The sequence below is a fragment of the Bos indicus x Bos taurus genome, chromosome 26 (genome assembly GCF_003369695.1).
Source record: "Bos indicus x Bos taurus breed Angus x Brahman F1 hybrid chromosome 26, Bos_hybrid_MaternalHap_v2.0, whole genome shotgun sequence".
NCBI classification, from domain to species: domain Eukaryota; kingdom Metazoa; phylum Chordata; class Mammalia; order Artiodactyla; family Bovidae; genus Bos; species Bos indicus x Bos taurus.
Window position 1 is genome coordinate 247,593 of NC_040101.1, and position 27,494 is coordinate 275,086.

Below are 27,494 nucleotides of genomic sequence, written 5' to 3' on the forward strand. Positions count from 1 at the left end.
AGAGCGGCCCAGGCTGCAGCTCGGAGGCATAAGTATGACTCGACACAGACTGTTTTACACACTTTATGTGCCATCAATGGCGGCGGCAGCAGCATCCCATGTCTCCGTCCTCCAGGAAGACTGCACTGAGCTCAAGCTCAGCCCTGACCGGAATCCAGCAACCTGAGACATGAGGGAGCTGACCCCCGGTGACAACATCCCAAGCCCGCCTGAACCTCATCCATCACAGGACAGGACAGGGCCAGCCTCCTCAACCCTAGCACTGGGAGCGCAGAGCCAGGCTCAAAGCCTGGGCTCGGGCCACTGGGCCTGGGGGTCCCACAGCGTCATGAGCCGGTCAGCCTCCCTCCAGCCAGACAGCAGAGCCCCGTGTGTGGTGGAATAAAACGTCCGGTGTGTGGCTTCCCCTGCGAACAGTACCTGGAGCTGGAAAGAAGGGGGTGGTCAGCTGGGTGCCAGGCCTCGGCCACCAGCCCCACACCTGTTGCCTGGGCTGCAGAAGTGATGGCAAATGTGGTGCTTTGCTGCTGCCTTAACCCAGCACCCTGATGCAGTTGGGCAACAAGGACCGGCACCCAGCCACTGCCACGGGAAGGAGCAGCAACAGTGAGGACCCCTCAGAGCCAGCACACCCGGAACCGAGCACAATCACAGGGTGGAAGACCCGTCAGGCAGCTCTGGAGAAAATCTGAACATCGCCCAAAACACAGAGCAAAACACCAGAGAGGGAAATTAGCAGGGAAAAGATAAGAAAATTCTAGGGCCAGCTCAGAAGTACACCATCGAACTAGAAATCCGGAAAAAGGGGAAGAAAAAAAACCATGATGAGATAGTTCAGGAGAATCCCAGATGACTGAATACACGCCGGAGGGCAGTGCAGCTAGGCTCTGAGGCCCTGAGTGCGGGACCTCTTCTCCTTCCAGCTTCACTGGAGCGAGGCAGCTGCCCTCACAGAAGACCCTCACGAGCGCCCCAGGCAACCACAGGGCAGCGTGACCATGCCAAGGCCACCACACTGTGAGGAAGCCCAAGCCGCTCAGAGAGGCCTCAGGCAGGCGCTCCGGCCAACGTGCCAGCTGTGCTCAAGGCAGACGTGTGAGAGAAGCAGCCTCGCATGACCCAGCCCGGCCCTGAGTCACCCCCAGCTGAGGCCCTGGACATCATGGGCAGAAACAGCTGTCCCATGGTGCCCACCCTCAGAATTCAGCAGCCCAAGGAGGTGGCTGCTTCCACCACGAAAAAGAAGGCGCCTCGAAGCTCAGGTGTGGACAGTGCCCACAGCAAACAAGGTGTGTGCAGACAGCCCTCTTAACAAACTACTTCATCAGGGGCCTGGGAGGGCGGGGAGAGGCCTGAGGGCTGGGCGCACAGAGGCAGAAGAAAGCTAAAACTTTATGTGCTGTGGTCAGAATCCCATCAGCAATTCCTGAAAGAGAAGCATCAAGAAGCAACGTTAGCAAAACGCACTTAGAAGGAATTCCCTGGTGGCAGAGTGGTTAACACTGTGCTTCCAGTGCAGGGGGCCCGGGTTCCATTCCTGGTCTGGGAACTAAGATCCCACGTGCTGTGAGGCATGGGAGGGAGTCAGTTCAGTCGCTCAGTCGTGTCTGACTCTGCGACCCCATGAACCACAGCAGCCAGGCCTCCCTGTCCATCACCAACTCCTGGAGTTACTTGTGATGCCCTCCAACCATCTCATCCTCTGTCGCCCCCTTCTCCTCCTGCCCTCAATCCTTCCCAGCATCAGGGTCTTTTCCAGTGAGTCAGCTCTCCGCGTGAGGTGGCCATGGGAGGGAGAGGCACATAGACAACTGAAGGGGGAATGCTGGATGACGTGTGAACTCTGAGGGTGGTAACAGTGCTGCAGTTACGCGTTTTAAGACATGACCTCGATCTTTTGCAGATGCACACTGAAACCTGCAAGTGAAACGTCACCTGTGGGGCGTGCTCACCAGCAGGTGAGTCAGGAGGGCAGGGAGACGCCAGGAGCAGACAGGAACCCAACGGCTCTGCCAACCTTTATAGGCCTCAAAGTTTTCCACATTCAGTGCTTTGTAAAAAGTGCAAGTGTCAGTCACTCAGTCGTGTCTGACTCTTTGTGACCCCACGGACTGTAATCCACCAGGCTCCTCTGTCCATGGGATTCTCCAGGCAAGAATACTGGAGTGCGTAGCTATTTCCTTCTCCAGGGGATCTTCCTGACCCAGGGACTGAGCCCGTGTCTCCTGCATTGCAGGCAGATTCTCTACCACTGAGCCACCAGGGAAGCCCCTCTGTAAACAGTAGTAGAACCATAATGAGAAAGAACCTGAGAAAGAACGCATACATACGCATACATGGCTGAATCGCCTCGCTGGACACTCGAAACTAACACAGCACTGTAAATCAACTAAACGTCGATTCCAGAAAGCACTTTTAACAAGGCGGCAGCTTAATGTGTTATTTGGCAATCAGAACCAGCCTGAAGTGCAGCTTGGGAAGGGTCAGCGGTGTGCCCCCCCACCAGAAGGCTATATTTTGTTTTTATTCTATTTTGTTAGCCATCACTATAGAATGCTCTGACACTTCAGGCTACAGGTATGTATAATTCTGATTAAAATAACACATTTCAAAAAGAAAGTGGACTCTGAGTCACAGGGTCCCAGCCCGTTGACTGCAGCGGCAGCCCCAGCCTTCGCGGGGCCTATCCTGTCCCCAGGCCCTCCGTGGGACTCCGGTGCCCTCGCCCGGCGGCTTCCTCCTACCTGTGCCCCCTTGCCGTCTGAAGGGAGGGGCTGGGCCAGCCAGTCCATGTCGTCCCCAGAGCTGCCCACGGCCACGTAGCTGTATGAGCCCCGGGTGTACGGGGCGCTGTGCCAGCAGGACCTCAGCATACTCCTGGGTGCGGGGAGCTGGGGGTTCCCTGGGCCAAGAGACGCACACGTTAGCCAGCAGCCCGCCCACCCATCCACAAGGAGCCTCCCACCGTAAAGACCGAGCAGTTAAAAGCGAGACCACTGCTGGGCAGCCAAGCCCAGGGGGTGTGAGCGCAGGGCTCCCCTCCGGAGGTCCCTGAAGCAGCGTCCCGACACACACTGCTGCCTTTCCTGAGCCTCGGCGTCCCGTCTGTAAAGCTCTGATTGCGGACATTCATATCCATCTTGGTGGCAGATTTTTAGGAAAGAGAAGTGGGAAGTGCTTGCAAAGCCATTTCAGTCCCCCAGAGAGGAGAACTCTTCGTGCCAGCTGACATGGGCAGGACTGTCCCGAGACTCAGGGCCGAACCCAGTTCCTCTCTGGGGGAGGTTTGGTTCCTGTCACAGACCAGCCGCTCGGGTGGGAGGCAGCAGCGTGGCCCCTGCGGTCAGTACCTGTCACCCTGCGGAGCACCTGCGTCAGAGACCTGAGCACGTCCTCATCCGACAGTGTCTCCATGAACTCGGACTCGAGCCCCGCGATAAAGCCACAGAGCACGTGGCTGGCCCTGCTGGAGAGAAGCAGAGCTGGACCAGGCCCGCCACACCCGGACCGGCTCTGCTGTGGCCAGTGGCTGCACCAGTGTGGGCTCAAAGCCCCGGGGTCCCTCGACACGGGGTCTGCAAGGTCAGAGCTCTCAGGGCACCAAGATGGTTCCTGCTGACTCCACTGTCAAAGGCTGGTGGGGACAGCTGTCCCTAGCACAGTCGGGGACTCTGTATCAAGTCCTGACCCTTCTACTCCTCTTTATAAAACCCTGCACGGAAAAAAAAAAAAAAAAAAAACCCACATGATGGGCCAGAGGGGACCAGGTGACCATGTGGACCCTGGCTTGGCTGCTGGGGTGAGTACCCCTGGGTCCTCGGCAAACACGTCTCAGAAGTGAGCAAAGTGTGTCTCTTACGAGGAAAGCAACTGCAAGTATTTACTGCACATTGCAGGTCCCGAGAGATGCTGACGAGCTGCACGCACTGGGCCTCTGTCTGCTCCTGCAGGGAGTGGGCTCGGGGGGTCTGTCTCACCACTTTAGGGTGCCCCTTGTGTCCCCCCTCGTGTAAACCCTCCAGAAACGCCTCGAGGAGAATCAACACAGTGCCGGACCCCCCAGACAGCTCACACCCAGGCCTCCTCGGAGAAACCTGGAAAGAACACATACTGGAAGGGAGGCAGGACCCAGAAGCCAATCAGCTTCTTGAACCAGGCATCCTGCAGCTCGGGGGCGGTATCCTCCAGGGGCGACATGTCCTCCCACACCACCTGGATGTGCTGGCAGTCTGGCTCCCAGAAGGGCTCCTCAAACTCCAAGAAGATTTTATTGTTCGTCCCAAAGCCTATTTTCCTGATCGCTTCCACCTTTTCAGTGGGCAGTGGTGGCTCAAAGAAGGTGTCCAGATGCTTCTTTAAAAAACCTGAAATTCAAAATTGGACGCCTTACTCCATGTCAGTCTCTTAATGGGAATCGACAGCCACAGGAATGGCCCTGAGCCCGTCAGAGGGTCGGAGAAAGGTCAGAGGGTCAGAGAAAGGCGTCTGGGAGCCACGCAGGCTCCCTGCAGGCCGGAGCCCCGACAGCCAGCATTCAGTGGAGGGACAGGCAGGCCCCGAGAACGCCTGCCACGTGGGATCAGGTGGCCCAGCCCCGGACCGCTCTGCGGGACAGGCCCGAGCCTGCTGCCTCTCGGGCTGCCCAGGGTTGGTTTGCAGGAACAATGAAACACACAGGCTTCACCCAGAAGCCACAGGAAAAGTGATCAGTGTTTAGCCCGAAGTCACACCACAAGGAGAGGAAACATTCACAGCACAAGCCAACCTCGCCAGTTCACGGGAGAAAGACCAACAGTCTGACAGGAAACAAGGCTTGGCCGTGAACACTGCAGAGGGGACCGTCTCCCCACAGCCACCCGCTCGCCGCAGAGCTTCAGCCCATCAGTTCCTGCAGGACTGGACTTGGTCCTACACACATGTATCCAAACACACACGCGTACAGCACTGTGCAACAGAACAGTGAAAAGTAACTTTGTGTCAGTATTCATTAGCCGCGCCTGCTGCTCCCGCTGCTGCTGCTGCTGCTGCTGCTGCTGCTGCTAAGTCGCTTCAGTCGTGTCCAACTCTGTGCGACCCCATAGACGGCAGCCCACCAGGCTCCTCCATCCCTGGGACTCTCCAGGCAAGAACACTGGAGCGGGTTGCCATTTCCTTCTCTAACGCAGGCGTGCATGCTAAGTCGTTTCAGTCATGTCTGATTCTATGCAATCCTATGGACAGCAGCCCACCAGGCCCCTCTGTCCACAGGATTCTCTAGGCAAGATCACTGGAGCAGGTTGCCATTTCCTTCTCCAAATTAATGGTACCTACACATGAGAAAACATGGTGTAGCTATCAAGAACAAACTGGGCAGGTGCCTGGCCCCCTGTGAGCCGTAATGATGCACCTGCTGGCTGCAGCAGCTCAGTGAGCCCACACAACAACTGTGCGTGAACCAGGCCATCCATGTAAAAGAACAAAGACTGTGACAACCTGTCTGTGCTGGTTTGGAAACGGAGGAGCAGCAGAACACTGTGCTAATAACGCGCAGCAGAGTCCACCATGGGAGAAGGAGCCGGCCCTGAGCAAGCCAATCCACACCCAGCCCTCCCCTAGGGGGCAGGAGAATCCGCGGCCACGGCCCATGGGTGGAGTCGGGGCAGGGGAGACTCCTGCCCTTCACCTTCCAGCCATGCTGGCACCTGTTAGCTTTGTGAACTTGGGCAGTTAAGTGACTTCTCTGTGTTATCATTTATCAAATAGGGGGTGGGGCAGAGATTTCCCAAGCTGCCAGAGAAGCAGGTGAGATAAACCCGGCACAAACTTGCTTTCAGTTATCTCCACCTTTTACCAGATTGCCAGCTCCTACTGCTAGATCTTCCCTGGTGGCTCAGAGGTTAAAGCATCTGCCTCCAATGCGGGAGACCTGGGTTCGATCCCTGGGTCGGGAAGATCCCCTGGAGAAGGAAATGGCAATCCACTCCAGTATTCTTGCCTGGAGAATCCCATGGACGGAGGAGCCCCGACACGACTGAGCGACTTCACCTTCACCTTCACTGCTAGATCTAAAGCATCAGATCTGGAATTAAATAGGATTATGCTCACAACTCCTTCCTCGATCACCACCAGGACCGAAACGTAAGACCTGGCTTTCCACCCCCTGAAAGCAGTGTGGTGAGCCTCAAGAGGCCGTCCCAACCTCCCAAAGGAGCAGCACACCTGCTGACCTGTGAAACCTTCTTTCAAAGCGAACAATTGCTACAAAGCACAGTAGAGTAGCTCTATCCCAAACTCAGAATGAAAACGTGAGCTCAGCAGCCAACGAGTGCCCCGGAGTGAATGAGGCTGGAGAGAACCAGAGGCCAGGGCACCTGAACGAGAACTGGAGGAACCGACCAGAACAGAGGGCTTTACCTAAGGGCACGGTGACGACCACGTGATGGGCTGGGAAGCAGTCTCCATCCTCACATTCCACCAGCACGGGAAATGTCTCCCCAGGAGCAGAAGCTTCCCGGAAGGACCCATTCCAGTGAATGGTCTTCACGGGTTTGTCAAAAACCATCACGTCCTTGGGCAAGGAGGCCATGATGCAGTCTGTGAGTCCTTGGTAGCCCCTGGGGGAAACAGAGGTGTCCCTGGAGGCGAGGCTCTACAACAAGCCCTCCAAGCTCACGCCAGATCAGGGAGCTGCAGGGGGCTCTGGTCCCAGCTCAGCCAGGGAGGAGGGCAGGGAGGGAGGCGGCCTCACGGGAGGATTACAGGAGCAGAGCTCCCCAGGTTTTCGTGGCGAGCAGGTCCCTCCTCACCCGGCCCAGGGCTCCCATTCTGGGCATCTTCCCCATCATAGCACCCTCCCTGTGCAGGGCAGTCCTGGAGGGTCTCATGAGGGCCCCATGAGAGGACAGCTACCCCAACACAGAGCAGGCCTGTCTGCCCATCTCTGAGGTCCAACCCCCAACAGTGCTTACAGGCAGGAGGCCTCCTAAACCTGGCGGGGAGCAAGGCATTACAAGATGCATTTCCTTCTTTTAATCACTTTTTCTTGAGAAGAATTCTTTTCTTTTCATAAGTGGTCAAAACTATGGAAGTAAATGACCAATCTCCCTAACACAGGAAGACAAACAGCCCCTGTCCCTCTCACCCGTCCCCTGCCTCCCAAAGCTTGGCCTGAGGTACAGGTAGGGACCCCCGAGGGAGCATGAAGGGGGTCTGGGGAAGCACAGAGGGGTCTGTCTGGGTGGGTGGGGCAGGCACATACTCAGGAAAGGTGCAGTCCAGCCCTGGCAGCACAGTGTACTCCCCGAAAGGCGCGAGGGCAACCAGGTCCATGCTGTGGGTACCGCTCACACAGCACTCCACGTTGAACAAGTTCTTCAGGATGGCCAGTTTGAGCTTCTTGGTCTCCTCATCCTCTGTCCAGCCAGCCATGTGCTGACGGATCTTCTCCTTGAGGTACTCCCCGACACTGGGTGGGGTGGTCTCAGCCGCCTGCAGGAACTCCCTGGTCTGGTCTATGAGACTGTAGAACAGACTGGCCATCTCCGCCACGAGCTCAAGGCTCACACTTACCCCAGAGCTGGCGTAAGACACAGATGGCAGGCCCACGTGACCTCCGGTCTCGATCAGCTGGTTCTCCTCGGACAGGGCCTTCTCCCCAAGCAGCCCGTATTTGGCAGCCAGCTGGAAGACGGGGTTGCCCTGGGAGGGCCCATGGATCCAGTGAGCACCTACCTCCACCACGCCACCTGGGAGCGGTAGGAGAGGCCGCCTTGAGGCTCCCTGCCCTGAGTCCCTCCCCTTGCCACACTCAGCCCTGCCCTTCCAGAGGCCCACATCATTCCAGAGGCCCACAGGCTCGGGCGCCAGGGCCCGTCAGACCTGATTTAGGGGAACACCCCCTGAGGGGTGCTGGCCTGCGCGTGCCTGGGAAGGATACTTGGAGGCAGGCCTGGGGGCAGAGGAGGCACCAAGGAGCAAGGAGGCTGAAGGTAGTGGTGTGGGGGCTCCCTGCGGCGGTCAGAACCAGGGCCACTGTGTGGTCAAGGGTTCCCCTCCTCCGCAGCGGCCGACCCTGCTCACTGCGGGCAGCTGAGTTTCGGGGAGCAGTGAACTTCGGTAATTATGTGGGGCGGAGCGGGGATTCGCTCAAGGGGCCAGATAAGGGTTCCAGGACGCCTAACCCTGGACGTAGGCCGAGCCAGGAGCAGGGCTCCAGAGGCACCGGCTGGGCTCCGGGAAGGGGTTCCGGGAAAGGCTGTTACCGAAGCTGTGCTCCGAGCGGATGCGGCCACCGGCGCGGGCCGTGGCCTCCAGAACCCGAAGGTGTGAGAAGGCCGGGTGGCGGCAGAGCCTCTGCGCCGCCCCCAGCCCCGCGATGCCGCCGCCCACGACCAGCACCCGCGGGCCGCGGCCCGGGGCTTCCGCCTGACGACCACCCGACTGCATCGCCGTCGTCCCGGGCGGTTCCGGAGAGTCCCCCGCCGCTAGGAGGTTCGCGGAGCCGGGAAGAGACCAGAGCAGGGGCGGGGATTCGGGGCGGGACAAGGGGCGGGGCAGGGCCGGAGGAGGAAGGGCGAGGGGCGGGGCCGGAGGAAGAAGGGGGCGAGGGGCGGGGCCAGAGGAAAGGGGCGAGGGGGCGGGGCCAGAGGTGAAAGGGGCGAGGGGCGGGGTGAGGGCGAGGAGTTCCGTTCCGGCCCGGCCCGCCCCCGATGTGGGCCTGGCTCAGCTGCGCGCGCGCCTGGTGGCTTGGGACGAGAGGTCTGGCCTACCGCGCGGGAAGGTGGCGGAGGGTCGCTCGGAAGTGCGAGGGCCAGCGCGGAGGGGTCGGTGTATTATCCATCGGTGCCGGCGTTGTAGGCGACCGTCCCCACCGAGGGAGAGTGCGGGCGGCCGACTGGCCTGTTCGGGTCGTGTCCTGGTCCTCAGGAGACGTGGGAACGGGGCCAGGAGGCGGAGGAGGAGCCTCTTTTCTGCCTCCGATGCGCGAGCGAGCGCCTTCACTTCCAGAGCCCGTGGACCGCGGTGCCGAGGTGTCAGAAGGTCGGATGGGGAGAGACGACGACCCTGGTGTGAGTGTGTCCACAGTTACGTGTCTACATGCACAGGGTACAACACACGTGAAGTACAAAGTGCAAGATAAACTGAGTGGAGAACGAGTCCCACCCCCTCCCCGCCCCCGCCCACATCTCTGACCCCAGGAGCGGGAAACAAGTTCTAGCCTGCAGGCATTTCTGGAGACTTATTCTGGTTCGGGCTAGTCTCCCTTACAGCCTTGCAGCGATTAGAAAGCTCCTGCTTTCTGCTAAAAGGGCCATCGGGCTGCTCTGTAAGCACATCATCCTTCCACCCCTGGTCATGCGGCTCCCACCGCTGCCCGCGGTGCCGCCGTGAGTGGGGGTGGGCCGGGAGGGAACTTAGCTCCAGTCTGGGCAGGTGGTCCTTCTGTCTGGCGTCTTCCTGCATCTCCAAGGACCCCCCTCTCTCTCCCTGTGTTGCCCTCCTCAGTCATATGGTCTTGTTCTTCTTGCATTCACTCTCTTGTTTTGGTGAAGCCCAGAAGAGGTGTCTGGAAGATCATTCTTTAAAGGACATTGCAAAGCTGAAAATATCTTCACTTTGCCCTCACACTTGATCTGTAGTTTGCTTGGGCATAGAATTCTAGGTCTGAAGCCTCTTCCTTCGGACTCTGAAGGCACTGCTCCCTTTCTCCTCCCTCCTAGGAGTGCTGTGAAGAAAGCCATGCCATTCTAATTTCTAATCTTTTACAAGCAACGGGGGTGTTTTCCTCCCTGGAAGTTTTTAAGATGTTAGGAAAGTTATGACCAACCTAGATAGCATATTCAAAAGCAGAGACATTACTTTGCCAACAAAGGTCTGTCTAGTCAAGGCTATGGTTTTTCCAGTAGTCATGTATGGATGTGAGAATTGGACTGTGAAGAAAGCTGAGCACGAAAAAATTGATGCTTTTGAACTGTGGTGTTGGAGAAGACTCTTGAGAGTCCCTTGGACTGCAAGGAGATCCAACCAGTCCATTCTGAAGGAGATCAGCCCTGGGATTTCTTTGGAAGGAATGATGCTAAAGCTGAAACTCCAGTACTTTGGCCACTTCATGCGAAGAGTTGACTCATTGGAAAAGACTCTGATGCTGGGAGGGATTGGGGGCAAGAGGAGAAGGGGACGGCAGAGGATGAGATGGCTGGATGGCATCACTGACTCAATGGACGTGAGTCTGAGTTAACTCCAGGAGTTGGTGATGGACAGGGAGGCCTGACATGCTGCAATTCATGGGGTCGCAAAGAGTCGGACACGACTGAGCGACTGATCTGATCTGATCTGATCTGGGGACATCCCTGGTGGTCCAGTGGTGAAGAATCCGCCTGCCAATGCAGGGGACACAGGTTTGATCGCTGGTCCGGGAAGATCTCACGTGCCATGGAGCAACAAAGCTCGTGGGCCACTACTGAGCCCTAGTGCTACAGCTACTGAAGCCCAGGCACCCTAGAGCTGTTCTCAACAGCAAGAGAACCCACCACACTGAAAATCCCACACACCGTAACAAAGAGTAGACCCTGTTGGCTGCAACTAGGAAAAGCCCGTGTGCAGCAACGAAGACCCAGCACAGTCAAAAATAATTAACTAAACAAAAAAGACTCCAAAACAGTGTCCATTGCCGGGTGCACGGGCTCAGTCCCTGGTTGGGGAACTAAGATTCCAGATGCTGTGCTTCGTGGCCAAAAAAGTTAAAAACTTTAATAAAAATTAAGATCTGAAGTTTCACAATGTGGTGCTTCCATGTTCCTTGGTTTTTATTGATTGTGTGTATTGTGTCCCACACTCAGAAGGCCCTCAATCTGGAAATTCCTGTACTTCAGTCCTAGCAAAAGATGTCATTATTTCACCAGTCGTTTCTGCTGATGACTTGTCCCTGAGCAAACTCCCTACTGGTTTGCTCTTGCTGCTGCTGCTGCTAAGTCACTTCAGTCATGTCCGACTCTGTGCAACCCCATAGACACCAGCCCACCAGGCTCCCCCGTCCCTGGGATTCTCCAGGCAAGAACACTGGAGTGGGTTGCCATTTCCTTCTCCAATGCATGAAAAGTGAAAATGAAGTCGCTCAGGCGTGTCCGACTCTTAGCGACCCCATGGACTGCAGCCTACCAGGCTCCTCCATCCATGGGATTTTCCAGGCAAGAGTACTGGAGTGGGGTGCCATTGCCTTCTCTTGGCTCTTTCTAAAGTCCTTAATTTAGGCTGTCAGAGGTTGAGCCTGGCCCTTGAATGCTTACATGTCCTCTTTCCCATCTTCACTGCTCTGCTTCTGTGGTATTTGAGGCTTTCATTTCTGCTACCATAGTGCTCGTTTCTAGGAGCACTTTCTTCTTGTACAGATGTTTCTTTCTAGAGAACAGAAGGGTCTCCTCATGCTTCATCTTCTTGGGAGACTGGGGATGTGAGTGCTGTGTCCTGCTCAGTCGCTGTGCTTTGGGTCCTTCTTCCTGTTTCTTTTGGCTTTCTGAGATGTCAGGTGATGTTTGTCTGTCTCCTGGAGACAGAAACGATAGACCAGATGGCTGTTTGTGAGTAGGGCTTGTCAAACTTGAGCTTGACTCTGGGGTTCCTTGGGAGGGGCTTTAGTTGGGGAACCCCATCATCCATTTCTCTAAGTCCTTCCTTTTGGGTTGGTCAGACTCCCTGGGAAGGGTCTTCCAGTCTCCTGCCTGGAGCATATAAGCCTTGCTGCCAGTATTATAGGAGCCAAAGAGTAAAATTTTCCAAACCAGGCTTCAGCAATACATGAACCATGAACTTCTAAATGTTCAAGCTGCTTTTAAAAAAGGCAGAGGAACCAGAGATCAAATTGCCAACATCCGCTGGATCATCGAAAAAGCAAGAGAGTTCCAGAAAAACATCTATTTCTGCTTTATTCACTATGCCAAAGCCTTTGACTGTGTGGATCACAACAAACTGTGGAAAATTCTGAAAGAGATGGGAATACCAGACCACCTGACCTGCCTCTTGAGAAACCTGTGTGCAGGTCAGGAAGCAACAGTTAGAACTGGACATGGAACAACAGACTGGTTCCAAATAGGGAAAGGAGTACGTCAAGGCTGTATATTGTCACCATGCTTATTTAACTTATATGCAGAGTACATCATGAGAAACGCTGGGCTGGAGGAAGCACAAGCTGGAATCAAGATTGCCGGGAGAAATATCAATAACCTCAGATATGCAGATGACACCACCTTATGGAAGAAAGTAAAGAAGAACTAAAGAGCCTCTTGATGAAAGTGAAAGAAGAGAGTAAAAAAGTTGGCTTAAAGCTCAACATTCAGAAAACTAAGATCATGGAATCTGGTCCCATCAGTTCAGTTCAGTTCAGTTCATTCGCTCAGTCATGTCCAACTCTTTGTGACCCCATGAACCGCAGCACACCAGGCCTCCCTGTCCATCACCAATTCCCGGAGTCCACCCAAACCTATGTCCATTGAGTCAGTTACGCCATCCAACCATTTCATCCTCTGTCATCCCCTTCTCCTCCTGCCCTCAATCTTTCCCAGCATCAGGGTCTTTCCAAATGAGTCAGTTCTTTGCATCAGGTGGCCAAAGTATTAGAGTTTCTGCTTCAACATCAGTCCTTCCAATGAACACCCAGGACTGATCTCCCTTAGGATGGACTGATTGGATCTCCTTGCAGTCCAAGGGACTCTCAACAGTCTTCTCCAACACCACAGTTCAAAAGCATCAGTTCTTCGGCACTCAGCATTCTTTATAGTCCAACTCTCACATCCATACACGACCACTGGAAAAACCATAGCCTTGACTAGACAGACCTTGTTGGCAAAGTAATGTCTCTGCTTTTCAATATGCTGTCTAGGTTGGTCATAACTTTCCTTCCCAGGAGTAAGTGTCTTTTAATTTCATGGCTGCAATCACCATCTGCAGTGATTTTGGAGTCCAGAAAAATAAAGTCTGACACTGTTTCCACTGTTTCCCCATCTATTTGCCATGAAATGATGGGACCAGATGCCATGATCTTAGTTTTCTGAATATTGAGCTATAAGCCAACTCTCCTCTTTCACTTTCATCAAGAGGCTCTTTAGTTCTTCTTCACTTTCTACTATAAGGGTGGTGTCATCTGCATATCTGAGGTTATTGATATTTCTCCTGGCAATCTGGATTCCAGCTTGTGCTTCCTCCAGCCCAGCGTTTCTCATGATGTACTCTGCATATAAGTTAAATAAGCATGGTGACAATATACAGCGTTGATGTACTCCTTTTCCTATTTGGAACCAGTCTGTTGTTCCATGTCCAGTTCTAACTGTTGCTTCCTGACCTGCATACAGGTTTCTCAAGAGGCAGGTCAGGTGGTCTAGTATTCCCATCTCTTTCAGAATTTTCCACAGTTTGTTGTGATCCACACAGTCAAAGGCTTTGGCATAGTGAATAAAGCAGAAATAGATGTTTTTCTGGAACTCTCTTGCTTTTTCGATGATCCAGCGGATGTTGGCAATTTGATCTCTGGTTCCTCTGCCTTTTCTAAAACCAACTTGAACATCTGGAAGTTCACGGTTCACATATTGCTGAAGCCTGGCTTGGAGAATTTTAAGCATTACTTTACTAGTGTGTGAGATGAGTACAATTGTGCAGTAGTTTGAGCATTTTTTGGCATTGCCTTTCTTTGGGATTGGAATGAAAACTGACTTCTTCCAGTCCTGTGGCCACTGCTGAGTTTTCCATAGTTGCTGGCATATTGAGTGCAGCACTTTCACAGCATCGTCTTTCAGGATTTGAAATAGCTCAACTGGAATTCCGTCACCTCCACTAGCTTTTTTCATAGTGATGCTTCCTAAGGCCCACTTTACATTCCAGGATGTCTGGCTCTAGGTGAGTGATCACACCATCATGATTATCTGGGTCATGAAGCTCTTTTTTGTACAGTTCTTCTGTTTATTCTTGCCACCTCTTCTTAATATCTTCTGCTTCTGTTAGTTCCCTACCATTTCTGTCCTTTATTGTGCCCATCTTTGCATGAAATGTCCCCTTGGTATCTCTAATTTTCTTGAGGAGATCTCTAGTCTTTCCCATTCGATTGTTTTCCCCTATTTCTTTGCATTGATTGCTGAGGAAGGCTTTCTTATCTCTCCTTGCTATTCTTTGGCACTCTGCATTCAAACGGGTATATCTTTCCTTTTCTCCTTTGCTGTTCGCTTCTCTTCTTTTCACAGCTATTTGTAAGGCCTCCTCAGACAGCCATTTTGCTTTTTTGCATTTCTTTTTCTTGGGGATGGTCTTGATTACTGTCTCCTGTACAGTGTCACGAACCTCCATCCATAGTTCATCAGGCACTCTGTCTATCAGATCTAGTCCCTTAAATCTATTTCTCACTTCCACTATATAGTCGTACGGGATTTGATTTAGGTCATGCCTGAATGGTCTAGAGGTTTTCCCTACTTTCTTCAATTTAAGTCTGAATTTGGCAATAAGGAGTTCATGGTCCGAGCCACAGTCAGCTCCCAGTCTTGTTTTTGCTGACTGTATAGCTTCTCCGTCTTTGGCTGCAAAGAATATAATCAATCTGATTTCGGTGTTGCCCATCTGGTGATGTCCACGTGTAGAGTCTTCTCTTGTGTTGTTGGAAGAGGGTGTTTGCTGTGACCAGTGCGTTCTCTTGGCACAGCTCTATTAGCCTTTGCCCTGCTTCATTCTATATTCCAAGGCCAAATCTGCCTGTTACTCCAGGTGTTTCTTGACTTCCTACTTTTGCATTCCAGTCCCCTATAATGAAAAGGACATCTTTTTTGGTGTTAGTTCTAGAAGGCCTTGTAGGTCTTCATAGAACTGTTCAGCTTCTTCAGCACTTCATGGCAAATAGATGGGGAAACAGTGGAAACAGTGTCAGACTTTATTTTTCTGGGCTCCAAAATCACTGCAGATGGTGATTGCAGCCATGAAATTAAAAGACACTTACTCCTGGGAAGGAAAGTTATGACCAACCTAGACAGCATATTAAAAATCAGAGACATTACTTTGCCAACAAAAGTCCGTCTAGTCAAGGCTATGGTTTTTCCAGTGGTCGTGTATGGATGTGAGAGTTGGACTATAAAGAAAGCTGAGTGCCAAAGAATTGAAGCTTTTGAACTTCCAATTGGTGGTGTTGGAGAAGACTGTTGAGAGTCCCTTGGACTGCAAGGAGATCCAATCAGTCCATCCTAAGGGAGATCAGTCCTGGGTGTTCATTGGAAGGACTGATGTTGAAGCAGAAACTCCAATACTTTGGTCACCTGATGCGAAGAACTGACTCATTTGGAAAGACCCTGATGCTGGGAAAGATTGAGGGCAGGAGGAGAAGGGGACGACAGAGGATGAGATGGTTGGATGACATAACCAACTCAATGGACATGGGTTTGGGTGGACTCCAGTAGTTGGTGATGGACAGGGAGGCCTGATGTGCTGCAGTTCATGGGGTCACAAAGAGTCAGAGATGACTGAGCAACTGAACTGAACTGAATGTGGTCCTTTCCTCCAGTGAGATGTGCATACAAGGGATGCGGCTACTGCTATCTAATTGATAAGCCATGTCATGTCCTACTCTTTGCAACACTATGGACTATAGCCTGACAGTCTCCTCTGTCCATAGGATTGGGTTGCCATTTACCTGCCTTTTAAAAGAACTATCTAGGAGAGGTATGAAGCTGAAGTTCCAGTACTTTGGCCACCCGATGTGAAGAGCCAACTCATTGGAAAAGCCCCTCATGCTGGGAAAGATTGAGGGCAGGAGGAGAAGGGGATGACAGAGGATGAAATGGTTGGATGGCAGCACCGACTCAATGCACATGAGTTTGCAAGCTCGGGAGTTGGTGATGAACAGAGAAACCTGCCATGCTGCAGTCCATGGGGTCGCAAAGAATGGGACACGACTGAGCAGCTAGACTGAACTGAGGAGAGGTGTCGCTATGGACTGGTAGCAAGCTCTGAACTGTCCCCCTGTGTGCAGACTACAGGCTGACGGGCTCCTGATACTGAACAGTTTCTGTGGCTGGTCTTACAGGCTGCCAAGCAGATCAAGGCGTGACTGCCAGTAACAGCCCGCTGCCCGCGGGATGGCAGGGGCAGAGGGCGGCTCTGGCTAGGCTTGATAACTTGTCTGCTGTGAGTTTGCTGCATGTGTGCCGTCCTGGGCTCTTCACTCAACACTCTCCACACCCCACCCTGCCAAGCACCCCCTGCCCTTCCTTCCTCTCTTAAGTCCTGCCTCTCCGAGCCGCTCTGCATCCCCGCGCCCGTCCCCTACGGGGGACCACCTGCCTCTCCGAGCCGCTCTGCATCCCCGCGCCCGTCCCCTACGGGGGACCGCGAGAGCCGGGTGGGGCCCTCCAGGCACGCGTCATGCTTGTCCCTCAGGGAAAGCGCCCGGTTGAAGTGCCCCGCTTGTGGCGAGTGCGGGGGACCACCTTCGTGCTGGTCCTGGGCAGGGGCTCACCTCTTTTGTCCCTGCAGTGCAGGCGCAGCACGAAGCCTGCAAGGGAGCCGAGCTTGGAGCCTTTAGAGGTGGCAGTGACCTCGGGAACCCAGAGGTGGCCCGGGCTCAGCGGTGCCACCTCCTGGCTAAAGCACTGGGCCTGAGCCCAGCCCATAATGCTGCTCGCACCTCTGGCCTGGTCGCCCAGCCTGACATCCTGTGACTAAGGAGGAAAGGGCCAGGTGACCCTGCAAGTCCAGTGAAGCAGCCCATCTGGGGTGACCCCACCCTGGCCCTGGTGTCCCTGTCTGCAGGGGGAACTTTACCCCCAATCCTGCCGCCTGACGAGAGAGCTCCCTCCTGAGATGTTCCCCCAAGGGTCAGCTAAGCTGAAGCCCAGCAGGATGAATGGTCCCAGACCCAGGGATGGTCAGAGCAGAATCTTTCCACGCTGCCCATCTCACCTCCTCTGTCTTCTCTGCCAGTCGCCTTTCTCTAGTAAAGGTCAGGATGCCAAGGGCTTACTTAGGCCTATTTAGAAAATTTGAGATTCGGCCCTGACCATCCCTGGGTGGGAACAGCCAGAAGGTGTCTGGGGGGCTCGAACTTAATTCTGGCTCAGCCTCTTGGAGCCTTTTGTTGATTGGCAGGGACTATGTGGCTGAGTACCCCCATGGCGGCCAAGGTGTAAAAATGCCCTCATCCCACTCACACCTGACCGCATCTGGACTGAAGGCCTGGTGATAGGAGGAAAGGCAGTTACAAAACTGTGACACTGACTTTATGGCCAGGGAGCGAGGGCAGCACTCTGACTCCCCGGAAGGGAGCATTTTGGACCCCGGGAGATGTAGGGGTGCAGCGGGAGGCACAGCGTTCATGCTTTCTGTCCCCTCGGTGTAGTGCTACCACTCGAATACTGCAGTGATGCAGCCAACCTCTGACCTGCGGCTGGCCTGTCATCGCGGCCCCCTGCCCATGTGGCCGTGGCCAGGTGCTGGACTATTCTGCTGGGTCTCGGGTCACCAGCAGCAGCTCTGACACACACACCTCATTTCAGTCTGCCTAGTACACAGCCATGGCTTCTCATGCCCCAGGGCCCCCGTACCAGTAGTCTGCCTAGTACACAGTCATGGCTTCTCATGCCCCGGGGCCCCCGTACCAGTAGAGGCTGTAAGTACCCAATGACACCTGTGGTTTAACTAAATCAGGCTGTTCATTTCTATAAACAGATTTTATGATTATAATTCACATGCCATACACTTCACCCATTTACAGTGAACGATTCACTGGTTTACAAGACGTTTACAGAGTTGTGCAAGCATCACCACGTCAAGTTTAAAACACTGTCATCACTGCATAAAAAAAGCCCTGCCCTTTAGCAGTGCCCACCGCCCCCTTCTGCAGCTGCTGGCAACCACCACTCTACTTTCTGCCTCCATGGCTTTGCCCGCTCTGGACATTTACTGTACATAGAATCGTGCCCATTCATAGAGCACAGCTGTGTCATGGTGAAGGGGCTTGCATAACTCAATAAAGCTGTGAGCCATGCCATGCCAACCCAACATGGATGGTCATAGTGGAGAGTTCTGACAAAACATGATTCACTGGAGGAGGAAATGGCAAACCACTCCACTATTTTTGCTGTGAGAACCTCATGAACAGTATGAAAAGGGCAAAAAGATATGACACTGGAAGATGAGCCCCTCAGGTCAGAAGTTGTCCAATATGCTACTGGGAAAGAATGGAGGACAATTACTAACAGCTCCAGAAAGAATGAAGCAGCTGGGCCAACGCAAAACAACACTCAGTTGTGGATGTGTCTGGGGATGAAAGTAAAATTCGATGCTGCGAAGAACAGTATTGTATAGGAACCTAGAATATTCGATCCATGAATCAAGGTAAGTGGGACGTGGTCAAGCAGGAGATGGCAAGAATGAACATCGACATCTTAGGAATCAGTGAACTACAAGGGACAGGAATGGATGAATTTAGTTCAGTTCCCCATTGTATCTACTACTGTGGGCAAGAATCCTCCAAAAGAAAAGGAGTAGCCTTCATTGTCAACAAAAGACTCCGAAATACAGTACTTTGGTGCAATCTCAAAAATGACAGAATGATCTTAGTCTGTTCCCAAGGCAAACAATTCGATATCACAGTAATCCAAGTCTGTGCCCCAACCAATGATGCCAAAGAAGCTGAAGTTGACCAGTTCTATGAAGACCTACAAGACCTTCTAACACCACACCAAAAAAAAAAAAAAGATGTCCTTTTCATCATAGGGGGTTGGAATGCAAAAGTAGGAAGACAAGAGATACCTGGAGTCACAGGCAAGTTTGGCCTTGGAATACAAGATGAAGCAGGGCAAAGGGCAAAAGAGTTTTGCCAAGAGAACACACTGGTCATAGCAAACAATCTCTTCCAACAACACAAGACAACTCTACACATGGACATCACCAAATGGACAATACTGAAATCACACTGATTATTTTCTTTGCAGCCGAAGATTGGAACAGCTCTATACAGTCATGGAAAGCAAGACCTGGAGCTGACTGGCTCAGATCAGGAGCTCCTTATTGCAAAATTCAGGTTTAAATTGAAGAAAGTAGAGAAAACCACTAGGCCATTCAGGTATGACCTAAATCAAATCCCTTATGATTATATAGTGGAGGTGATGAATACATTCAAGGAACTAGATCTGGTAGACAGAGTGCCTGAAGAACTATAGACAGAGGTTCATAACACTGTACAGGAGGCAGTGACCAAAACCATCTCAAAGAAGAAGAAATGCAAGAAGGCAAAATGGTTGTCTGAGGAGGTCTTACAAATAGCTGAGGAAAGAAGAGAAGCAAAAAGCAAGGGAGAAATGGAAAGATATACCCAACTGAATGCAGAGTTCCAGAGAATAGCAAAGAGAAATAAGAAGGCCTTCTTAAAAGGACAATGAAAACAAGTTAGAGGAAAACAAGAATGGGAAAGACGAGAGATCTCTTCAAGAAAATTGGAGAGATCAAGATAAAGGACAGAAACAATAAGGACCTAACGGAAGCAGAAGAGATTCAGAAGAACTATTTTTCTTTAAAGTCTTAATTTCTGAGATAACTATGATGGTGTAGTTACTCACCTAGAGCCAGACAGACTAGAGTGTGAAGTCAAGTGTGCCTTAGGAAGCATTACTGTGAACAAAGCTAGTGGAGGTGATGGAATTCCAGCTGAGCTATTTAAATTCTTAAAAGATGACGCTGTTAAAGTGCTGCACTCAATATGTCAACAAATTTGAAAAATTCAATACTGGAATTGGCCACAGGACTGGAAAAGGTCAGTTTTCATTCCAATCCCAAAGAAAGGCAATGCCAAAGAATGCTCAAACTACCACACAATTGCATTCATCTCACATGCTAGAAAAGTAATGCTCAAAATTCTCCAAGTTAAGCTTCAGCAGTACATGAACCAAGAACTTCCAGATGTACCAGCTGGGTTTTGAAGAGGCAGAGGAACCAGAGATCAAATTGCCAACACTGGCTGGATCATACGCTAAGCAAGGGAATTCCAGAAAAACATCTACTTCTGCTTCATTAGCTATGCTAAAGCCTTTGACTGTGTGGATCACAACAAACTGTGAAAAATTCTTCAAGAGATGGAGTACCAGACCACCTTACCTGTTTCCTGAGAAACATGTATGCAGGTCAAGAAGAAATAGTTAGAACCGGACATGGAACAACAGACTGGTTCAAAATTGGGAAAGGAGTAAGACAAGGCTGTATATTGTCACTCTGATTATTTAACTTATATGCAGAGTAAATCATGTAAAATGCCAGGCTGGATGAATCACAGGCTAGAATCAGGATTGCCAGGAGAAATAACATCAGATATGCAGATGACACCACACTTATGGCAGAAAGCAAAGAGGAACCAAAAAGCCTCTTGATGAAGGTGAAAGAGGAGAGTGAAAAAGCTGGCGTAAAACTCAACATTCAAAAAATTAAGATCATGGCATCCAGTCCCCTCACGCCATGGCAAATAGAAGGGGGAAAAGTGGAAGCAGTGACAAACTTCATTTTCTTGGGCTCCAAAATTACTGTGGACAGTGACTGCAGCCATGAAATTAAAAGATGCTTGGTTCTTGGAAGGAAAGTTATGAGAAACCTAGACAGTGTATTCAAGAACAGAGACATCACTGTGCTGACAAAGATGTGTACAGTCAAACCTATGGGTTTTCAGTAGTCATGTACAGATGTGAGAGTTGGACTATAAAAAAAGGCTGAGTGCAAAAGAACTGATGCTTTTGAACTGTGGTGCTGGAGAAGGCTCTTGAGAGTCCCTTGGACAGTGAGGAGATGAAACCAGTCAATCCTAAAGGAAATCAACCCTGAAAATATCCATTGGAAGAACTGATGGTGAAGCTGAAGCTCTAATACTTTGGCCACCTGATGCGGAAAGCCACAACACTGGAAAAGACACTGATGCTGAGAAAGACTGAAGGCCAAAGGGGAAGAGGGCAGCAGAGGATGAGATGGTTAGATAGCATCACCAACTCAATGGACATGAATTTAAACAAACTCCAGGAGATAGTGAAAGACAGGGAAGCCTGGCGTTCATGAGGTCAGATAGTAGGACACAACTTAACTGAGCCGCATCCTAACAGATGTCTCATGGCACCACTGAGCTGCGTTTCCCTGGTGATAGGCTCCCCACTCCAGTATTCTTGGGCTTCCCTGGTGGCTCAGCTGGTGAAGAATCCGCCTGCAGTGTGGGAGACCTGCGTTTGATCCCTGGGTTGGAAAGATCCCCTGGAGAAGGGAAAGGCTACCCACTCCAGTATTCTGACCTGGAGAATTCCATGGGGTCGCAAAGAGTCGGACACGACTGAACGACTTTCAGTGACTAATAATGTTGAACATTTTTTGTGTGTTCATCGGCCATCTGTATATTTTTGTTGTAGAAATGTCTGTTCAATCCTTTGCTCTTTGTTAACTGTCTTTGTATCACTGAGTTTGTGAACATTAGTAAAGGGAAACCATTTAAAACAGAGTTGGAAGGCCAGAAGAGGGAGCTCTCAGACACTTGACTGTCAATTACAGACCTAGAGAGAAGGATCACCACCAACAGGAAAAAATCCTCCATGACAAGTCCCAACAGGAAAGACGCTCCCTGCATCTCTTACAGGAAATAAGGACTCCAGCTACTAGGCCAAGGAGAGCCTGTCATCACCCTGAACTCTCATTTGCCTCCAATTGACTTTTCTTCAGAACTCCTCCCAACTTCCTCTTTTTCTCTGTAAAATAGAGAAAAATGGTGAGTTCACTTCAGTTCAGTCACTCAGTCGTGTCCGACTCTTTGCAACACCATGAACCGCAGCACGCCAGGCTTCCCTGTCCATCACCAACTCCCAGAGTTCACTCAAACTCATGTCCATTGAGTCATGAGTCTCATAAAATAGACAAAAATGGTAAGATGACTGTTATTTTGGTTAGCAAGTAGAAAGTATTCTTTATATCTTCTAGACACAAGACCCTTTTCAAATGTATGACTTGTGAGACTTTTTCTCTTATTCTGTGAGATAGCTTTTCACTCTCTTTAGGTTTTCCTCTGAAACATAAAAGCTTTTAATTTGGGTGAAGTCTATATTTTTTTTTTCTTTTGTCCATAAATTATTTCATGAAGGATAGCAGCCACCTACTTCAACACTAGCCCTGGAGTGTTAGAAAAAAATTCTTTCATGTTGGAGCCGTTCCCATTTGGATGCCTGTCACAGCACCGTAGCCCACACTAAGACAGAGTCTACTGTGGTAAAATCTCTTCTTATCTCTTTGTAGGAAAATGTCTTTATTCTATCCTTCAGTTCAGTTCAGTTCAGTCACTCAGTCGTGTCCGACTCTTTGCGACCCCATGAATCGCAGCACGCCAGGCCTCCCTGTCCATCACCAACTCCCGGAGTTCACTCAGACTCACGTCCATCAAATCAGTGATGCCATCCAGCCATCTCATCCTCTGTCGTCCCCTTCTCCTCCTGCCCCCAATCCCTCCCAGTATCAGAGTCTTTTCCAGTGAGTCAACTCTTCGCATGAGGTGGCCAAAGTACTGGAGTTTCAGCTTTAGCATCATTCCTTCCAAAGAACACCCAGGACTGATCGATCTCCTTGCAGTCCAAGGGACTCTCAACAGTCTTCTCCAACACCAGAGTTCAAAAGCATCAATTTTTTCGTGCTCAGCTTTCTTCACAGTCCAATTCTCACATCCATACATGACTACTGGAAAAACCATAGCCTTGACTAGACAGACCTTTGTTGGCAAAGTAATGTCTCTGCTTTTCAATATGCTATCTAGGTTGGTCATAACTTTGCTTCCAAGGAGTAAACGTCTTTTAATTTCATGGCTGCAGTCACCATCTGCAGTGATTTTGGAGCCCCAAAAAATAAAGTCTGACACTGTTTCCACTGTTTCCCCATCTATTTCCCATGAAGTGATGGGACCAGATGCCATGATCTTAGTTTTCTGAATGTTGAGCTATAAGCCAACTTTTTCACTCTCCACTTTCACTTTCATCAAGAGGCTTTTTAGTTCCTCTTCACTTTCTGCCATAAGGGTGGTGTCATCTGCATATATGAGGTTATTGATATTTCTCCCAGCAATCTTGATTCCAGCTTGTGCTTCTTCCAGCCCAGCGTTTCTCATGATGTACTCTGCATATAAGTTAAATAAGCAGGGTGACAATATATAGCCTTGACGTACTCCTTTTCCTATTTGGAACCAGTCTGTTGTTCCATGTCCAGTTCTAACTGTTGCTTCCTGACCTGCATATAGGTTTCTCAAGAGGCAGGTGAGGTGGTCTGGTATTCCCATCTCTTTCAGAATTTTCCACAGTTTATTGTGATCTACACAGCCAAAGGCTTCGGCATATGCCGGGAGCCGGTGAGGCATTCCACTCGTGACAAAGGTCATGAGGAAGGAGGCTTGGCATACGCAAAGGCAGGATCGAGCCTCAGGGGTCCCCCCGGATATTCTCGAACATCTACCCCCAAAAAAACCAGAGTCTGCCTACTTTATTGCTTTGTGCTCTCACCTCTGACTTTACTGGGGGCTGTCCCCCACCACCATCTCGCTCTCTCTGTCAAAGAGTTAACTTACAGCTGCAACTAATAAAGTTCCTGGGCAATTAGGAGTGTTTAAATCCAAACCCCTCAGATGGCTCTCTAATTCGCCTGACAAGATTACCCGGACTCCTACAGCTATGCAAACGATTGTTTACAGTCTCCCAGCCTGGAGAGGCACGGGAAGCTTAAGATATTCAAATAGTTTAGTACCTGTCAGAGAGTTAGAAACTGTCAGAATAAACTAGTAAAGGATTTCATTGATGAGCCAATGCTTGTTGCCAAGTTTTCACATCCCCTAAATTGTATCCTTGAATATGTATTAATTAATAGTTGGTATGTAGAAAAAATAAGTAGTGGCCTTGGTGTTAGTAACTTTAGACCCTTAAGGTAATAAATTCTTTCCTTTGTTGTAAACCCATTACACATCCGCCCTATAGGAATGCAATTTTATCTTTGGAAGATGGCGCCAAACCTTAAAATAATTACTCTTAGAGAAAATAAGTCTTTGTTGATAAGTCCTTGTCAAGAGTCAGAAAATGTTAATAGGCCTTCTGGCCAGAAGATGATGTAAATCACCTAAACCATTTGTATACGATAAATTTGCAGGAAAGAAACCCTGGTTTTTGATAAGGATCAAAAACTGCTGACTTTGCATCCCCTATTGTCCTCTATGTGTAACTTAGGGTATAAAAGCCCCTGTTGAAAATAAAGCTACGGGCCTTGCTCACCAGCGCTTGGTCTCCCCATGTCATTCTTCCCTTTAACTTCCAGCTGAGTCTCCATCTGGAGCGCGGAACCCACCATGCTTACTAATTATGCCTGGGCTTCTAAGATCCGACCGGGGAGGCCTCAGCGTCTCCTCTCCTTCAGGAGAACAGAAGGACGCCTGTGGCCTACATAAGTGGTGCAAACTTCTTGTCTTGAAGTTTTATTGGTCTCCCGCGTAAAGCAAGCTACTCAGCCTCTTTTCTCCACTGAATTTTCCTACTGAGCTATCCTCATTCTATTACTCTTTGTATCTTTGATAAATATGTAAATAGTCGCCGACTCCATCTCCCCTTCGAATACCCTGGATCAGCCGGGGCTGGACCTCGGCAGGCATAGTAAATAAAGCAGAAATAGATGTTTTTCTGGAACTCTCTTGCTTTTTCCATTAGCCTGGAAATGAAGTTTTGCTGAGTATTAAATTCTAATTTGGATTTTATTATTTACTTGAAAACATCCATTTTGCTTTTCATTTGTAGGTGATTTCTTTTCTTTTTGGCTGCCCCATGCAACTTGCGGGGTCATAGTTCTCCTGGTCATGGACAAGGAATGAAGCCCAAGCCCCAGCAGTGAGAGGTCTGAGCCCTAACCACTGGGCAACCAGGTAGTCCCATGTAGGCTATCTTCTTATCTTCACCCTCAAATTTGCAGAATTTGCGCAAGAATACAAATGGAGGCTAATAATAGGTTTCCAAACATTTGAAATTTATAAATCAAAGTAAGGAAATCCTTTCATTGTTAGAATTTGCATGTGCTCGTGCCAAGTTTCCTCAGTTGTGCCCAGCTCTTTGTGGCCCCGTGGAAGGCGGCCTGCCAGGCTCCTCTGTCCATGGCATTCTCCAGGCAAGAGTACTGGAGTGGGTGGCCATACTCTCCTCCAGGGGAGCTTCCTAATCCAGGGATCAAACTCACATTTCTTATGTCTCCAGCATTGGCAGGCAGATTCTTTACCACTAGCACCAATTACATCTTGTTTTATAAAAATAAAACTATTCACATCTAGTATTCAATGGATATCTAGTTACCAACGTAAAGAGTCAGTATTATGCTTCACTTGTTATATCTAGACCTATAAATACATAAACTTGAGTGACAGGAACTGTTCCTAATTGTTGCGAAACCGCCCTCAGCCACTTAGTGCAGCTGCTGTGACTGATGCTGCAGGGCTTCATGAGCACCTCTGGCCGTGAAATGGGAGGAAGGGAAACAGAAAGCATTAATAGATGTTTGTCACAGTGCTCAGCAGGGGGAAACTCAGTTACTTGATGCCTCTAAAAGGAAGCATTTTGTTAATAAATTATCTTTCCCTTGTCTAAGCACATCTGCCTCTCAACTCCTCCACACTGCAAAACAGTATTAACTCTGAATTCTCCGTGACATTTAAATCAAGTCCCCCTAAAACCAAATGCTCTTACTGAGTTGATGATTAATCTCTCCACCCCAAACTTCCCTTTCTTGTGCCCTCTGACCTCAGTACTGTGCTAACTGAACACTAACCAAGTAAGTCAGATGACTAAGATGGATGCTGTTGATAAAGGGGTTAATGTACTAAAACTGCTGCTGTAGACATCATTAATGTACAAACTCAGGTTATTTCTCCAGGGTAAGATGAGCTCACAGACCCCTGAACCATGGACCATCTGGCCTGAGAACGTAAACCAGAGACATCCTGACTCCTAAAACTAGATCCAGAAATGTCACAAAATGAATCTCAACCTTTCTTTTTTAAAAAAATCTTTTTTTTTTTACTCCCCTAACTCAAAAACCAAGTTGGTCAGTGGCTTATCAGAGTTGGTCTGAGTGGATCTGTGATTGTCTCTAACTCCTTTGCTGAAGTGAAGTGAAGTTGCTCAGTCGTGTCCAACTCTTTGCGACCCCGTGGGACTGTTAGCCTGCCAGGCTCCTCTGTCCATGGGATTGTCCAGGCAAGAATACTGGAGTGGGTTACCATTTCCTTCTCCAGGGGATCTTCCCAACCCAGGGATCGAACCCGGGTCTCCCGCATTGGAGGCAGATGCTTTAACCTCTGAGCCACCAGGGAAGCCCAAACTCCTTTGCTCGGTGTCCTGCAAACACCCTGTCAGGGAGTTTGGCTTTCTCTGGTTACACCTGAACATTGCCCTGAGCTCTGACTTCAGGTCACAGGGAGTCCACAGGCAGTTTTGGCTAGAAAGCCACTGCCTCCAGCTCAGAGTCCAGGACCCAGCTGTGGCTCGAGGTCCTGTCACTCAGGAGTGGGCACACCCTGCCTGTCCCGCAGCCTGAGACACAGCAGGAAGGGCCAAAGGTCAAGGGCACACCTGCGCCTAGAGTAGAGAAGACCAAGGTAGTGTAGGCCGGTGGACAGCTCCGCCAAGAGCCCTGCGGGCCAGCACCGTGGACGGGTGGGCCAGTGCACTCGCACAAGCCCTTGGCGGTCCCTCTTGGCATTCGGGTGTCCCAACCAGCTGTAAGTCGTCAGGCCCCGGGCTTGGGGGGCAGAGGAGAGCAGGCCACGCAAGTTCCCACCCGCATGGCTCAGCTAGCCCCGGAGCAACTGCTCTCAGATATTCCGGGCTACTTCTGTCAACTACCAATGGGCACTTACCAAGAGCATTTGCCAGCGACTGAACAAGGGCATTTGCCATCTGCGTCTGCGGAGTTCCAACCCTGTGCTACTGCAGCTGCCGACCTTCATTCAGGGTGGAGAGTGAGGCACTGTGTGCTCCAGGGAAACTGGTGTAACAGGTCTTTACACAGATATTTTCAGAAACTGATTTCATGACCCCAGTCCTTCCATCTCTTCAAATCTAGAAAAGCACCAAATCCCTTCACCCTGACATTAGCTCCTCATGACTAACAGAAAAACTTTTGTAAAGTGAGCACTTGATTGCAGTGACCTCCCCGTTCACCAAAATCTTATATATTGACCTTCCCCCACTGCCTCTTTGGAACAATTTCTCAGAGCTATCTGAGGTAGTCTCCCCCAGCCGCAGTCTTCATTTTGCCCCAAATAAAACTTAACTTGAAACTTTCACATCGTGCATCTTTTTAGTCAACAATTCCTACAGGTTGAGGCGGCACAGGCGGGAAAAGGATCAGGACCTGCATTCCAAACCCTTCTCCCAGCCCTGTGCCGCCTCCGCCTATCCTCCGGAACCCTTCTTCCGCCCCCTCCTCCCTAAACCGCAGGCCCGTCGCCCCGCCCACTTCCGCCGCCT

General features: G+C 50.7%; 1 protein-coding gene across 6 annotated transcripts; it reads right to left on the reverse strand.

Annotated features, from left to right (window-relative positions):
- Positions 1-47: 47 nt before the first annotated feature.
- On the reverse strand, positions 48-27,454 carry PAOX (polyamine oxidase). Of its 6 annotated transcripts, none has more exons than XM_027529025.1 (9): positions 26,882-27,450; positions 8,748-9,042; positions 8,241-8,462; positions 7,238-7,724; positions 6,394-6,593; positions 4,112-4,364; positions 3,351-3,466; positions 2,745-2,902; positions 48-426 (listed from the first exon to the last, which is right to left on the reverse strand). In XM_027529025.1, exons 1-9 carry the CDS (start codon positions 26,969-26,971, stop codon positions 283-285), a joined length of 1,965 nt encoding a protein of 654 aa, XP_027384826.1. In that variant the 5' UTR covers positions 26,972-27,450; the 3' UTR covers positions 48-282. The 6 variants fall into 6 exon arrangements, with proteins under 6 accessions (XP_027384826.1, XP_027384827.1, XP_027384830.1 ...); XM_027529026.1 differs by having other exon boundaries at positions 3,351-3,463; positions 26,882-27,449; XM_027529023.1 differs by lacking the exon at positions 48-426 and adding an exon at positions 2,006-2,273 and having other exon boundaries at positions 26,882-27,454.
- Positions 27,455-27,494: the final 40 nt, after the last annotated feature.